The 16,788-nt window shown below is 43.6% G+C and overlaps 1 protein-coding gene across 1 annotated transcript in view; it reads right to left on the reverse strand.

Annotated features, from left to right (window-relative positions):
• The window catches only part of TARBP1 (tRNA guanosine 2 -O-methyltransferase TARBP1), a gene marked incomplete at its 5' end in the record, with an annotated part of 37,935 nt that extends 21,472 nt beyond the window's left edge, over nucleotides 1-16,463 (reverse strand). The window contains 12 exons of the mRNA XM_083605980.1: nucleotides 1,975-2,150; nucleotides 5,484-5,583; nucleotides 6,638-6,773; nucleotides 6,963-7,052; nucleotides 7,415-7,511; nucleotides 7,595-7,730; nucleotides 9,702-9,799; nucleotides 10,819-10,871; nucleotides 11,548-11,696; nucleotides 12,512-12,581; nucleotides 13,077-13,174; nucleotides 15,341-16,463. Of these exons, the coding sequence (XP_083462106.1) occupies nucleotides 1,975-2,150; nucleotides 5,484-5,583; nucleotides 6,638-6,773; nucleotides 6,963-7,052; nucleotides 7,415-7,511; nucleotides 7,595-7,730; nucleotides 9,702-9,799; nucleotides 10,819-10,871; nucleotides 11,548-11,696; nucleotides 12,512-12,581; nucleotides 13,077-13,174; nucleotides 15,341-16,463 (2,326 nt within the window). The remainder of the gene's footprint in view (nucleotides 1-1,974; nucleotides 2,151-5,483; nucleotides 5,584-6,637; nucleotides 6,774-6,962; nucleotides 7,053-7,414; nucleotides 7,512-7,594; nucleotides 7,731-9,701; nucleotides 9,800-10,818; nucleotides 10,872-11,547; nucleotides 11,697-12,511; nucleotides 12,582-13,076; nucleotides 13,175-15,340) is intronic.
• Between the last annotated feature and the right edge of the window lie 325 nt (nucleotides 16,464-16,788).

Below are 16,788 nucleotides of genomic sequence, written 5' to 3' on the forward strand. Positions count from 1 at the left end.
TGCTGAAATGGAACACACATGACGAAATGGTAAAATCAACAATGATAAAATGGGCGCAGGATATTGGGTATAATATTATGTTTGAAGATTGGGAAAGGTTGTGGACCTCTGGGCTGAACTTCACTGCATGTAATGCGTTGAAGGAAAATGTGATGAAAATGATGTATAGATGGTACATGACCCCTGTTAAACTGGCTAAAATATACCATTCGTCTGATAGCAAATGTTGGAAATGTAAGGAAAATGAAGGAACATTTTTTCACCTCTGGTGGACCTGCCCTAGAGTGAAGGCCTTTTGGGAGAAGATATATAATGAATTAAAAAAGGTGTTTAAATACACCTTTACTAAGAAATCAGAGGCCTTTCTCCTGGGTATTGTAGGCCAGAGTGTGTTAAAAGAGGACAGAACATTCTTTTTGTACGCAACAACAGCAGCAAGAATATTAATTGCCAAGAATTGGAAAACTCAGGAGCTACCTACTGTGGAAGAATGGCAGATGCAACTGATGGACTATATGCAATTAGCCGAGATGACCGGCAGAATTCGAGACCAGGGAGAAGAAAGGATGGAAGAAGACTGGAGGAAATTTAAGATTTATTTACAAAAATATTGTAATTTGGCTGAGTGCTGAATTGGATGCCAGTGCAGACAATTGTCTACCATTAAATTAGATTTAAGGCTGAATTATATGTCAAACCAAATTAAGATTATTAATTAAGATGAGTTAAATGATAATTTGTTTGAAATTAATTTAATAATGATGTAAGTGTATGCGGGAGGTGTGGGGGAGTCCCATGTAACAATTGAGAGATGTTAAATGGACAATGATAAGTGCTTATCTAATATATGCTTTATTTGAAAACTTTAATAAATATATTATAAAAAAAAAAATAAAAGGGAGCAGGCTTTGTGAGTCACAGAGTCTGTGTATTTCCTGTTCACAGGAAGTTTATGTTTTCTATTGCTTTCGTTTCTCTCTCTGTGCTTGAACACGCAAGCAGGCAGTCATGTTTTTTCTTTGTTCTGACCAACGCTGAATAAACTTCTAAATTATAAAAAAAAAAAAAAAAAAAACAAAATGACAGACACACACCCCAAATCACAGTTCACAGTCCCCAATTGCATGCTTTTACTTAAAAAAAAGTAGAATGCATTATTGATCACCCCAGTTTCTAAATGTCTGGCATTCTAAAGGTAGCTCTTGGGGCCATTTTGAATGGCAATTTTAAAGAATTAATCCAGAGATAAAGCATGCTGAAAGGGGCTGGTAGAACCAAACTTTCCCACCCTCTCCCTTCCTCCGCTGCCCTGAAAAGCCTCTCCCTGTGGACAGGAGTCCCTGTTGAATGAGGTGGGGCAGAGGCTGGGATGCCGGGTGTAGGGAGAGATCCCTGAAAAGTAGAGGTAACTTCTCCCTTTCTCCCCACCCTCCTGTGCCACAGGGCAGCCCATTCAGCAGGGTCCCAGGACCTTCAGTAAGGACTGTGAGGTGGAGTGGGGATGTTGGGGGCCTGCTGATGGGTGGATGGGGCAGCAAAGCACTTCCACCAGCCCCCTTCACCTTTACCAAACCTCTTGATCAAACCCACAAAGATGTTTATAACAACAGCTATATTTTAGAATTACTTTTCATTCTGTATGCCTCATTCTGAAGAAAAACAGAACCCCTACTTGTAAGGCAAAACAGGACAAAGATTACCAGATTTATCAACACTATACCACATGGTAGCTTAATATGCCTATTTTTTCTGTGGTATCCAAATTATCTTTGAATTTAGATGTTTGTTAAGAAAGTAGTAATTCCTTATTAGATGCATTCTGGACATTTTTAATACGGCCATTTGCTTTTAATGTGAATTCCTGTTTCAAAGCGACTTACTACAATTTGTTTTGATGAGTCTATTAGCCTAATTTTGTTACACCAGTTAGAAGGGCAAGATTCATAAGAGCAACATACTGAATATACCACTAACCAACTCGTGGACTGGAACATTTGATTGAACAAATCTGCAGTAGCTTCAATAGCAGCTGTAGGCTTTTATCGGTTTTCAGTGATGAGATGTAGGGATTAGTGCCAAGTTTCAGCAAGACATCTAGTAGAGGGTTTAGGAGAGCCTTCAGCTCAATCCGTTCTGTGCTGCCATTGACACTACACGAAACAAACATTAAAAAGAGAAACATAGTCCACTGTCTGTATTGCTGACTTCTGGGTAGATAAACTGCATTCACCTTCCAACTGAGCAAAAAGCAGGAGAACATACCTCAGCCTACATTGTATGCTATCAAGCAGGAATGGTGTCACATTCGAACACCCAGTGCTGACACTGTTTATTTAGTTATTTTTAAAGAGTAGATAAACCAAACTTAATACACAAAATGTTCCAACATTTGTTTATACTCTGGGAAAACACAGATCACTTCCTGGTGCAACTGGACTTCTCCGTGACCCTTCCCCTCTGCAGGGAGGTGGGACCAATTCAGATGGTCTGCCCCCGCCACTTAATGGATCCAAATGGTTTCCAGAGAGTGGTAGGGGATGTTTTATCCCATGTTGATGGCCTTTCAGCTGATTCCCTGGTGGCCCGCTGGAATGTGGAGTTAACCAGGGCTATTGACTGTTTGGCTCCGAAGCGCCCTCTCCGATTGCATGGAGTCCGAACAGCCCCGTGGTTTTCCACGGATCTGAGGGCAATGAAACAATCGTTGAGACAGCTAGAGCGCCGGTGGCGGATGACCCATTCTGAAGCTGACCGGACACGGGTTAGAGCTCAATGTCGAGCCTACCAAGTGGCAGTAGCAACGGCGAAGAAGACTTTCTTCACCGCCTCTATTGCATCTGCAGAAAACAGCAGCAGGAGACTTTTTCAGGTGGTTCGCAATCTAGCGGAACCACCTGCTACATCGGGGCCCAGTACGGGCCACATGATCGCCTGCAATGATTTTGCAAAGTTTTTTTGCAGATAAAGTCGCTCAGATTCGGGAAGAGGTAGACGCCACCGTGGGAGCAGGGCTGAGGCGAGAGAGTGCCAGAGTCCTGTCTAGTCAAATTGCGTGGGATCAGTTCCAATCTGTTACCTCTGAGGATGTGGACAGGCTGCTTGGACGAGTGAAACCAACCACCTGTCTCCTGGATCCTTGCCCATCCTGGCTCATAAAAGCTAGCCGGGAAGGGCTGGGCAATGGGCTTCGTGGAGTGGTGAATGCTTCCCTCCGTGAGGGAGCCTTCCCAGACCCACTGAAAGAGGTGGTTATTAAACCGCTTCTTAAAAAACCATCTTTAGATGCATCCACGATGGCCAACTATCGCCCAGTCTCAAATCTTCCATTCTTGGGCAAGGTGATTGAGCGAGTGGTTGCTGAACAACTCCAGGCACGCCTGGAAGAAGCGGACCATTTGGATCCCTTCCAGTCGGGATTCAGGCCTCATCATGGGACTGAAACTGCCTTGGTCGCACTGGTTGATGATCTCCGGTGGGCTAGGGACAAAGGTGAGAGCTGTTTCCTAGTTCTGCTGGATCTCTCAGCGGCATTTGATACCATCGACCATAACATCCTTCTGGACCGTCTTGAGGGGCTGGGAGCTGGGGGCACTGTCATACAGTGGTTCCGCTCCTTTCTCCTGGGCCGTGTTCAGAAAGTGGTGGGGGGGGAATGAGTGTTCAGACCCCTGGGCTCTCACTTGTGGGGTGCCTCAGGGTTCTGTCCTCTCCCCCATGCTTTTCAACATCTATATGCAGCCGCTGGGAGAGATCATCAAGAGGTTTGGGCTGGGTGTTCATCAGTATGTAGATGATACCCAGCTCTACCTCTCTTTCAAATCAGAACCAGTGAAGGCGGTGAAGGTCCTGTGTGAGTGTCTGGAGGCAGTTGGAGGATGGATGGCGGCTAACAGATTGAGGTTGAATCCTAACAAGACAGAAGTACTGTTCTTGGGGAACAGGAGGCGGGCAGGTGTGGAGGATTCCCTGGTCCTGAATGGGGTAACTGTGCCCCTGAAGGACCAGGTGCGCAGCCTGGGAGTCATTTTGGACTCGCAGCTGTCCATGGAGGCACAGGTTAAATCTGTGTCCAGGGCAGCTGTTTACCAGCTCCATCTGGTACGCAGGCTGAGACCCTATCTGCCTGCGGACTGTCTTGCCAGAGTGGTGCATGCTCTGGTTATCTCCCGCTTGGACTACTGCAATGCGCTCTACGTGGGGCTACCTTTGAAGGTGACCCGGAAACTACAACTAATCCAGAACGCGGCAGCTAGACTGGTGACTGGGAGCGGCCGCCGAGACCACATAACACCGGTCTTAAAAGACCTACATTGGCGCCCAGTACGTTTCCGAGCACAATTCAAAGTGTTGGTGCTGACCTTTAAAGCCCTAAATGGCCTTGGCCCAGTATACCTAAAGGAGCGTCTCCACCCCCATCGTTCTGCCCGGACACTGAGATCCAGCGCCGAGGGCCTTCTGGCGGTTCCCTCACTGCGAGAAGCCAAGTTACAGGGAACCAGGCAGAGGGCCTTCTCGGTAGTGGCGCCCTCCCTGTGGAACGCCCTCCCACCAGATGTCAAAGAGAACAGCAACTATCAGACTTTTAGAAGACATCTGAAGGCAGCCCTATTTAGGGAAGCTTTTAATGTTTGATGTATTAGAGGATTTTAATATTTTTTTGGAAGCCGCCCAGAGTGGCTGGGGAAGCCCAGCCAGATGGGCGGGGTACAAATAATAAATTATTATTATTATATATGACAAGAGGTTTTTTTGATAGCTGAAGGCAGTTTGAAAGACAGAAAGCTGCTTGTACTGGGGACACATAACCAACTTTTGGCTCCCTCTCCGTCTCTCTCATTCTCTCTTGTATTATTTAGAAAATCTGTAAAGCCTGTTTGGCCAGAGACAACAGTGGAACAGAAGAAACACATGCAATGTGGTCTCTCAAACCACTTTCAATTCTCTTAAAAAACAAATGCCCAATCAAGTCATTTTTTTCTTATGGTGCCAGTAGGTAGTAATCAATGAATAGACAATAAGTCAACACTCCACCAATCCACAGTTGCTCATAGGAATTATGAACTCAAAGCTCCTGAAATACCTCGGAATACACTGGCTGTGTCACAAAAGTTTGTCATTATCTGTACAAATCACTTTGTCCACACACACTGAAAAGAAACAATAAATTTCTATGCAAGATGTAGGCAAGGTAATCCATAAAACATTCAAGCAAACATCTCTGTGCTTAAAGCCAAATTGTGAGCTGCCTTACACCAAATCTGGCCAACAGCTCATTTGCAACGAACTAAAATGTCATTGTTAATAAAGTGTTTTAAGAATCCAAGGATTTTTTGGTGCTATTTCATATATATACAATCTTTACATTATGCCACTTGGCTCTAACCTTTCCTTGGATGTAATATACTAAAGCTAATAGGACAAAGGCTGCTCAAGTGACTTGTGGTCCACATCCAAAGCAAATGCAAAGAAAACAAGGTATCTACCTGTATACGTGTTTCATCTCTTCCACATCTGCAGTCAGCAGAATCATCGTAGCAACAAATTTAGCTTCAAACCAGTCAGGCATAAGGCAGTCTTCTGCAGCTGTAAAAAAATAATACTCGTTTTTACAATGTTGCAGAGCTCTGCCTGAACGAGTGTGTCATGACGTTGCAGCAGGGGTGCAGACGCGCTGGGCACCCACAGTCTGGGGCCCCGAGTCAGCACCGCTGGCTTCTCCTGTGCCAGCAAAGTGGTTCTGGAGGGAAAGGGAGAAGGATCAACGATGGTAAGGGGCTTTGCTAGAGAACACATGCTGAGATAATGCGTTCTGTAGCTAAAAGTCTCTGACAGAAGTATCACGCACAGAAATAAAATGAAATAAGCAATGAAGCTGATTGTTTTTATGAATGCTGTTGTACGATATGCTTTGAAGTAGACTCTTTAGTTAATAGAACATAGAAGCAATTGAGATAAGAATTGCGCTTGAGAACTTCAGTCGTTTTAATAATTTACCAGGACTTTGGAAATCCTATTCCCAGTTAAATTAGTGAACAATGTGCCTAGTGATTTTAATGAGGGATAAACCCCAGGAAATTAATACAAAATGTCTAAGAAGCAAAGAGCTACTTTATATATGCTGAAGGGCTTGTGCACACACAGTGGGATTTTTGACATTTTTGCTTTGAACAGTATGTCACACCAGTGCTTTTCAAACTCCTCTTGGATTCAAAAGTGGTTTGCCAAGAGGCATGAGCGGCTACTTTTCCACAAGCACAAATCCAACCCCCTTCTCGATGCATGTAATTCATCAAATCTGAGTCTTTATAAATATTTGCAAAGAGCTTCTATACAAAAGCAAACTTGGTGGCATTGTCCCAGCAGTAGGGCAGTGAAACCCACAAACAAAGGATTTCAGCATAATTGGGGATTCTGGTAAGGTGTGCAGAAATATATTACATTGCAATCTACCTCTGATCTTCGACCCCTCCTCACAAAGCACCACCTTCAAAACAACATCATGTATAAACCAGGAAGTGTTCCAAACACTTTTATGCAGAACTAAATAATCCTTAATCCTTAGGAACGGAACTATTTAACAAATGTGCTCATTGCTTACATAAACAGTATTATTTATAATATTTATAAAACTACTTACAATTGGCTATAGGTGTTTTCAGATAATCCTCCACAAGGGATTGTGCATAAACACTTAATGCAGTTTTGTCTTGAGGCACATTGCAGTTTAAAGGCTTTCGAAAGTGCTTGTCATTTACACGCAACCAATTACAAAGCTAAGAAAAACAAAATGATTTTTTTATTTATTTTTATTTGTTAAATTTCTATACTGCCCTGCATTCAAAGATCACAGGGCAGTTTACAGCATAGATACACAAAAGGCTTAATCGTAATCATAATAATACACATCTAAAATGCCATAATGACTAACCAATTTCACAATAGTTTGCTTTCACTTCTCTCACCATTGTCCACAAAACAGTCCCTCTGCCTAACGACTCTTCTGGTTTCAGAGATACAATGAAGTTTGCAATATCTGAAAGGGACACTTTCTCCTAAGGAAAGAAATGTAAGTAGCATTCATTTGAAACCAAGAAAAACAATATTTAGGTTCAGAGTTGTGTCATCGCAAGTCTAACACAGTACTTAGGGTAGTCATGCATTTTAATGCCACAATAGTGTGTAAGAACACCCAAGCCAATGGCTTTTGTTTTCTGAAAACTTGGCATCCAGAAAAATGAAGCAAAGGAGGAAAACATTTCACCTGAGATTTAAGAATGGTAATCAAATGATTCTAAGATTCTGTATTTTTTAATCCAAAGAAGTAGCAAGCCTTATCCACTAAAGCTTTATAAAAGTACTCAGCTATATTTTATGCCTTTCCAGTGCAACTATATTTCAGAATAGAAAGACTTACTACATCTGTCAAGAGTATAGCTGCTTTAAGAAGGTAGCACTGAGCAGCTCCCCGTAGGAGAATCTGATGGGTGATCATGGTGCACTGCAGGACATCTCTGCAAATGGATAAGATACATGCTTTGAAAAGTTAAAACAATGAACTGAGGACTAGTCACACGAACAACACTCAGAATGTTACCTCAGAGCTAGGAGTCCTTCGGTATCTAGTACTCTATATGCTGGAATATTTGCCAGTGCCATGGACAGAAACAAAATTGGAACAGCACACCAGTGCCTATTGCTCATCTTCTGTATAAACTTTAACAAAAAACTACCTTTAAAAACAAAAGAAAAACAAGATTTTTGTTACATCATCTAACATAAAACAATGCTAACCCCAAAAGTAAGCCCAGCAGTAGAAAGCCATTTTTCCAAGGGGAAAAATGGATTACATTCCCTAAATCCACCCTGTGGAACACCCTCCCTTCAGATGTGAAAGAAATAAGCAGTTATCCTATCTTTAAAAGACATCGGAAGGCAGCCCTGTTTAGGGAAGTTTTTAATATTTAATGCTGTACTGTTTTTAACATTTGATTGGGAGTCGCCCAGAGTGGCTAGGGAGACTCAGCCAGATGGGCGGGGTATAAATATTATTATTATTATTATTATTATTATTATTATTATTATTATTATCCAAATTATCTCATTAATTCCAGCCTCAACCACTTGTTTGACTGAGGGCTCAGATGTACATGACAGTAGAGAAAAACATGGTAGTACAGGCACTAACCGTTTTACACACGTCCATCTGCTGTATGACCACCTACATGCAGGTCCTTTTGGACCCAGAAGAAGGGCGGAATGGGGACAGAGTGAAACAGGGCAGGACAGGCTCCCCCAACATGCACAGGGGCCAGGAATGCAACCCTCACACAAAATTGTTGCTCTCTGTACGACACATAGCAGGTGCAGGACAGAGCAGCATTATGACACTGTACACATGCTGACTTACATGGGCAGAAGAACACCACAAACCTGCTATGCACTGTGAATGATTCCTGAGTGTACACGCTTTCACCGTTTCCCTCAGATTCTGACCCCAACCACTATGGAAAGCATAACTAAAGGAAAGTCAATGTAGGGCAGTGCTTAGAATGTATGACTAGGATCAAGGATCCTAGCTGAGCTATAAAGCTCATTGGGTGACCTTGAGCCAATCAGTCTCTCTCAGCCTAATGTTTCTCATGGGCTTGTTAGGAGCGTAAGATGAGGGCTGGGAAGAAACACACGGCACCCTATATTTTGGACAATAGGATGACAATATAATAAATGAGAAAAAAGTAAAGGTCCCATCAGGACCTCCTATCTCCAGTCAGGTTAGGAAGAATGCAAGTAAGGCAGCAATCCAAGAACAGAGGTAGCTCTGTGCCCTTGCACAGTAGTTGCCAGCTTCTCCAGTCTTTCCACCCATACTCAAGGGGAATGCTTGTAAACAAAGCTATGAGAATGAAGGCTGGGCACTTTTTGCATTCAACTGTGCTAGACTCATGGCATAAGCGGGGTGGAAGTCTAACTGAGATGGCTTTATATGCTGGGCACACATAGCCACTTCCTCTCTTTCCAACCACCTCCCTACTTTGGCCACTTGTCATGAATGAAGTGGACAGGTGACTTCTATGCAATTCCAAATCAAAATATTTTAAATAGGGGGCATTGGGAGCTGTGCTGTCTTTCTCTCTCCCCCCCCCCCCCGGAACCATTGTGTCTTATGAAGGGGTGGGGAGGGATGCCTAATGGACAATAAATGGTCACTTGTTGGCTTTCTTCTTTGTTGTAAGTTTGGTCATTTCCTGAGCAGATTTTTATGCTTGTTGCTGTGCTGGGGCTGACTGTATTGATGTGCTTGTTGCAAATCTTGTGAATTTCCTGGAGGGACAGCTAGTCTCTTGGAGGCACAGGAGTGTGTTTCCTTGTTCCTTCCCTTTCCTTTGCAGCCGCTGTGCCTATGCTGCTGCATGCACAGCTCAAATTCCTGCTCTTCAGGTAGAAGCTCCTCTGTATTAATGTGATTGTACCAATTATACTTGCTCTTTTGTTAAAGGTTTTGCCAGTAAGATAGTCAAGCCAGGTGCTTGGCCCTAGCTGAGCTAAGGGAAACAAGTTCCTTCCAATAATTAGGTAACTGGTATGGATTTTTAAAAGGGGGGGGGGGTCGATCCAATGTTGGAGGTGTAAAAGAGAACCCAAATCTAGCCTTAAATGTCATTAAAAAGCGTTGTTCTAAATTTTTTTTTAAATAAACATACTTTTTTCTTTTTCAGGGAGGCTTTTGAAAAAGGTAGCCAAGAACATTTGCAATTTCGTTCCTAAAGGAGGACAGGTTCCGATAATCTGACCTGATAACCTGTTAAATTAAAAACAGAGAAATATGGTGGAAGAAATTCAAAGACAAAACTGTCAACTTTATCAACTAAACAAATACAGTTTACATACTACTAGAACCTCTATACATATATTTGTTACACTGAAGTATAAAATAACTTACAGGTTAATTGACAGAAGTTTTCATTTTGTTAAAAAGGCAGGTCACCTTTAATATCAGACCAATATGTCGGAACCAAGCTAGTCTCTCTCAAGCAAAAATATTCTGAGCTAGTAAACCACTGATTAACAGAGCAATTCTAACCCCTGTCAAAGGAAGGTACATCCATCCCAGAAACCTCCCAGTACATCCACAGAAAGCTGTGTAAGTGTATGAGCAGCACCAGCTGCTACTGCCATAGCAAGCGCCAAAATGGAATAGGTTGGGAATGTGTCAGAGTCCCCTGTACCCTCTGCAGATTAGACACCATAACTACACTAGTCTGAAGCTGGTGTAGTTAATTTCCCCTCCCATTGGTTTCAGTGGGTGGGACAATTTAAGGGTAAAAAATACAGAAATAAAAAGGCAGAAAAATGCTGAAGCCCTGGTGACATCGAGCCTCTGGATGTGGCAGTGATTCTGCCCCAGATTCCCACTTCCACTCCAGAACTTAGAATTGCTCTACTTAGAAAAGCTTCCATCCCAACAAAAGAACATCCTCCTAACACACCTAGGAAGTTTTTTTTATAATTATAATCCTCATCATTTAATACTAAAAATCTAGAAATCTGAGAGTAATGTTTTCTGTACTTGCTCCAGTTCTCTCTCATCTTTTGTGGGATAGGACAATTAGATCTGCCTGCAGTACTGTAAATGTGGGTGCACTATATATTTACATAATTCTAAGGCAATGAAATCTGGTGGGATTTTTTTCAATCCCTGTCCTCAATGGAGGAAAATCCATAAATACCTGCAAATATTCAGCCCTATGTAAGTGGCATTTAAAAATCTGGTTTAGTATCTATAGAAATTCAACAAGTTGTCAATGAATAATTTATTACCTGCTATAGAGAGAACTTTCCGAAAGAGCATCCATTAAAGGGCCAATAATAAACTAAAAAAAGAAAGAAAGCGTGCTTGTATTAAAAGCTGTAACACAGACAAAAATGGTATTTGTCCTGCAAAACATGTATGGATGTTTAATCAGACCTGTATTAGTAGAAAAGTCAGTATGAAGCTGTAATATTTATTTCTGCTACAGAAAAACAGTGGATCTGGCTTTACAACACATTCAATATACAAAATGGGTAAAGAAATTATGAATCAGCCTTATAAACATTTAAAAAGATTTATATACATGACAGCAGGTAGTAAGAGAAACAAAAGTATTTCCTGAACTGTATTATGTAATGAGGCTATTGCCCTAAAAATAAAATAAAAAGTGCAGATCTGTTACCATTACAATTTATCACCAAAAATGCTATGGCTAAAAGGATCCTACTCACTACCACTTTTCCCACATCTCAAAAATGAGATGAACTTTACTAGGGTAATGGGCACAATTGTTGCTCTCTGCCCTTATAATCAGAGCAAACCAGGCAGTATGTACCCTAGACACTGGTGGACAAGATGGTGTGCTTACGAAGAGAATTATGTTTTCCTTATGTTCCCTTCAAGAGCAGCAAGCTTTTAACATCCCCCCCCCCCCCGGGAATAATATAGACAATGGAGCAAACTTCAGGAGGTACAATACAGGAAATCTTAGGAGGAAAAAGGGAAGAAAACTTTACCTCTGAGAATCCTGGTGACATAGGGATATGTTTCGTTTGCCAGATGTCAAGAAAGTGAATTACACCTTCCTTAGTCAATGTTTTGTTTTCACTCTCAAACATTCTTTTGTAAATGCACATATGCCACGATGGGTGAAACACCCAACTATCTGTTGCAAAAAACAGAATTTTTACAAGGGTACACAATGACAGTAATCTTGACATATATTTTATCTGGGTGCAGGAAATAGGGAGAGAGGGACACATATTATTCATATGTACCTTTATAGGTTTTCACATTATATTTACATCTAGTCACATTTTAAAAAGAGTTGTAATAAACTGTCATTTCATTGTGTAGCACCTGAATCTGGCTGGGAAGGCCCCTGTTATCTCCATGTCTCTCACCTTTCATATTGACTTTTGTCCTAATATGCCCTATACAACTGAGGGATAATTCATGCAATTAACTGCCAATTTTTTTTCTACATTATGTAAATGTGGCAGGGCTTCAGGTTACAGACTCCGCTAACCCAGAAATAGTGCTTCAGGTTAAGAACAGTTTCAGGTTAAGAACGGACCTCCGGAACGAATTAAGTACTTAACCTGCGGTACCACTGTATGTGAGTAAGAAAATATTATCTTGCAACCCTCCCTCCATTGTGGTTTTTTTCTCCACCATGGTTTTTATGGGAAGGAATTGCAGAAAGACCACTCTCAGGCCACACACATTATGTTGAATGTTCAACGTGGGGTGCAATTCTGATGTCCCATTGTTCTGTACTGAATTTCTAAACTGATATTGTATGAACTGGCCTTTAAACTGCGTCCATTTAGAAATTATCAATGTTACAGCCTATGACCTGAAAAAGGCATTATTTAGGCTGTTGAGCAACCAAGTGCCAGGAATTTTTGCAATATATAAACCAATCCTTTGATTCCTGACAAAGTTATTGGCACTTTTCTTTAAAAAAAATAGCCTTACCATTTTGCTCTGATACTGCATGTTCATATAAACTATTTAACTTTGGCAATACTGGCTTTATAACATGTATCTAAAATTGAAAAACAGACATTATTACATTAATTTGATTTACTCTGTAACTGAAAAGTATCATAACCACAGTTAAGAGCTAGATATTGACCTCTGGCATGAAATTATATAACATAGCGACTTTACAATAATAGAAATTATAACACAGTGTCTCTGTGTAACCAAGATTCAGCCCCTTGTGAACAACAAATCTATACATAATTCTGATGCTGTGATTTACATCAGTGGAACTTGGAAGAGTATAACTTAAGACTGAGATGTCATTTTCATTTTTTAACTCGTTTCCCCATAAACATGCAAAGGGAAATTGATACATTCAAAATGCATGGAAGATTTTTGTTTAAGAAAAAAATAGTCTTTACACTTCCTGACTTCAGCATTCAGCATTCAGCATTTGTTCACTGTATAGAACAGCCCTCTGTTATTTTGCGTATTCATAGCAACAATGAAGAACAGCGACTCTTAGCAGCACTTTGTAAAAATGTTACATATTTACCTGATTTCCTTCCAAAGTCTCCATAATTAAGATGTAATTTTCCCAAAACTGAATAAGTTGATCATTTTTTTCTGCACACCACCAGAACAGACATGGTTCTGCAATACAATACAAGCAAATTAGAGGCATTTCTTCTCTTCCCTCTAATCAAAGGGAACATATGAATTATACTACATCCAGTTTAATGTCACTAGCATGAAAAGGCTGTTATACCAAGCCTATAAGAACAGTAAGCACTGAAAGCACAGGCTGCAATCGTTCAGTATTAGTGGACAAAACTTTGCATGGAAAGCAAAAAGTATTAATGTAGGTCAAGAGCATGACCCTTTCCTTCCCATGCAGAGGGGAATGCAACCTATTTCCACGGAAGCCTCCTCCTATCTTGGCGCACTATCACTGTGTCAAGCATAATATAACAGGGAGTGCAATGCAGATGTGATACTATTGCAACTCACATCTTACCATCCAGCAGCTCCACCACTTGCCATCAAACTGGCCACTCATGTATATCACAAGTACACCACATCCCATGGGTTTTCGTTTTGAAAAAGGCTCCTCCCCATAAGTATATCTGAGGTGTGGAACAACATTGTTACCAGGAAAGACTGTGATAGGAGGATTGTGCCACCAGGTTTTTAAGTGTCTTTCTTCTATCCTTAATGTTTATTTCTAACCTTGGGTTGTGCTTTCATTAGCATTTCTCTTCCATTCTCAGTGAAAAGGTAAATTCATGCTTAATGAGGTATTGCATGAACAATTAAGCAATGGCCTTCACTTTGGTTACTGTTTCGCCCATCCTCCTTCACAGTCAAAACCTTTTTAAAAGGTTGTTATCTCCCTAAGCAGTATCTGCAAGAATAGACCATTGACAAGAAATGGTGGTTGGGGATAGAGCTGTAGCTCAGTGATAGCGCGTCTGCTTTGCATGCAGAAGATCTGAGCATTCATTCCCTTGTATTTCCAGGTAGGGCTGGGGGAGACCCTTGATTGAAAACCTGAGCTGCTGCCAGTCACTGTAGACCATGGGTAGGCAAACTAAGGTCCGATCCGGCCCAATCGCCTTCTAAATCCAGCCTGCAGACGGTCCGGGAATCAGCGTGTTTTTTACATGAATAGAACGTGTCTTTTTATTTAAAATGCACCTCTGGGTTATTTGTGGGGCCTGCCTGGTGTTTTTACATGAATAGAATGTGTGCTTTTATTGAAATGCATCTCTGGGTTATTTGTCGGGCATAGGAATTAGTTCATTATTTTTCCCCAAAATATAGTCTGGCCCCCTACAAGGTCTGAGGGACAGTGGACCAGCCCCCTGCTGAAAAAGTTTACTGACCCCTGCTGTAGGCAATACTGAACTAGATGGACTGATGGTATGATTCAGAAAAAGGCAGCTAGCTTCCTGTGTGGCTCTAGAACACTGTAATTCCATAGTGAAGGTCCTCCCATTTTGTTTGCTCATCTAACTAAGTTTATAGACACCTTTAGGGGCGCACCGCTGTGGTTTTACTATCCACACTTGCTATGACAGACAAACTCCTGTTTTCGCTAAAGCAGAACCAAAGAGACTTGCTCACTTTCTACCAGTCTCTTAAATTTAACGCTACTCAGAGCATCTCACCAATGTGCCATTCAAGAGGTTTGGGGGCTGCAGCTTTTAAGTATGACACAACAATCTGGGGCTACTTAAAACTAAAGCACAAGTGAAGATGGCACTTCTTGGGCCTTAGCAGTGGCATACAAGGGGCATTTTTACAAGATACAGCATTGTGGCAAGACGTGTGTACATGTGCCCACGTTCTCTCTTTCACAAATGCTTGAAGGAGACCTGTTCTTTTATTACATCCCAGCTAAAGCACACAAACGTTATGCACTGATTCTAATCTTGTACAGATGCAGACAAGATAACTGGTAATGTAATTCATTTCTGAGTGTGGGAGTCATGGAGAAAAGGCCTGTCTTTCACTTGCAGCCTATGGCTTGCTGGTCACAGCTATCCTCTACCATATGTAAAATTCAAAGTCAACACTAACCCATATTTAGAAAGCTCTGTGGAGCCAAGCCGTAGGTCAGATATTATACGTGGTGAATAATACACATGTCCAGCCTGCCACGGGTCACAGAGCTGACCAAGGCAAGGCTTTTCTCCACAACCTACCACATGCTGAAGTGGCCGAGAGAAAAGAAATTGTTGTTGTTGTTGTGTGTGTGTGCGGCATGGCATTTGTGGAAGCAAGTTAAGCAAGGGTGCTACATCACCAGGGCTGTACCATTTCCACTGTGCCGGTTGCACCTGGACTCCAGGCGTAGTTTATCAGAGACATCCACTGCTCGCTTCAGCAAATAACGGGCTCTTTTTCTGCACAGGGCATCGCTCTCCGTCAGCCCCTTTTGCACCACTTCCCAGAAACTGCTGCACTGCCTGGCGTCGAGTAGCTGAGCAGCCGCCTCCACCTGCGCGCTCGCGGGAAACAGCGCGTCTGAGAGGGCGCTCAAGACCAGCAGAGTCCGACTCACCCGCTGCGGGGCACCCTTGGGCGGCGGCGGCAGCACCATCAGCCCTTCCCACACGAGCCCCAGTGCGGCGCTATTCCGCCCCAGCGCCGGCAGCAGCCTCCCGGCCGCCAGCAAGGCTTTCTCCTCCTCGTCGTCCTCTCCATCTCCCCTCAGCAGCTTCAGGGCCGCCGCCACGGCTCGCCCGAGCAGCGCCGGCTCCTCCAGCCAAGGGGCCACGGCGGCCAGGATCTCGACTGCCGCTTCCACCTGCAACCGCCCGCTCCCCGCGCTGCCTTCCAGGGCCTCCAGCGACTCCCGCGCCAGCCGCTCCGCCAAAGGGGCTCCGCCAAGCGAGGCGCAGCAGCGCAGCGCCCCGCACACGGCTCTGGCCAGGCGCAGCCGCTCCTCCGGGGACTCCCCCGGCGAGGAGGCGCCGCCGAGCAGCACCGGCAGGCAGCGGCCCAGCGCCGCCTCCCAGGCCACGCGCCGAGCCGCCGCGTCCCGCTCGCCGCTCCGCCCGCCCGCCGCCACCCGCTCGAGAAGGAAGCGCAGCGTCTCCGCTTGCTCGACGGAGAGCGGCCCGCCTTCGGCGCCACCGCCGCACACGGCCCGCAGCAGCGCGCCCCAGTCCGGGCATTGCGAGAGCAGCGTGTCGGCTAGGACCGCGTCCATGGCGGGGAGCACGCGCGGCCTAGCAGGCCTGCCCGACGCCTTTCCTCGCGCTTTCTGCTCCCAGCAGCCCTTGCGTTTAAGGTGGCTGCGGGGAAAGCGAGGGCTAGCTTGATGATAGGCCTGCCTAGCAGTCGATGCTGCACCTTTCGCACGGGTTGCCTTTTCGGTACCCCTGACAGGCAGAAATTCAGCAGGCGAAACCACACAGCTTCCCCCTGCCCGCATTTGTCGTCTCGCCACCCCGTCACCGTGCCGGGTAATGAATGGGTTTCTAATGTCCTTGGAACCGCTTGCGACCAGGATTGGGTCAAAGTTTTGAACGTTAAGGCTGCGGAGTGTAAACTAAAGGACAGCTTGCCTGGGAAGGCTGCGTATATGTCATGTGGGTTTCGCAGGCCAGTCTTCAAATCACTTATCTGGAGTATCCTTGCACATGCAAAAGAGCTGCACCAAAGTATAGGGTTTGTGCACTACAGCTAGTGACAGTTAAAAAAAAGTTGTTTTCATTGATTTTCAAAAATGGCACGAAGATATAACACACACATAACAA

Source organism: Podarcis filfolensis, assembly GCF_964270895.1.
Source record: "Podarcis filfolensis genome assembly, chromosome: 3".
NCBI lineage: Eukaryota > Metazoa > Chordata > Lepidosauria > Squamata > Lacertidae > Podarcis > Podarcis filfolensis.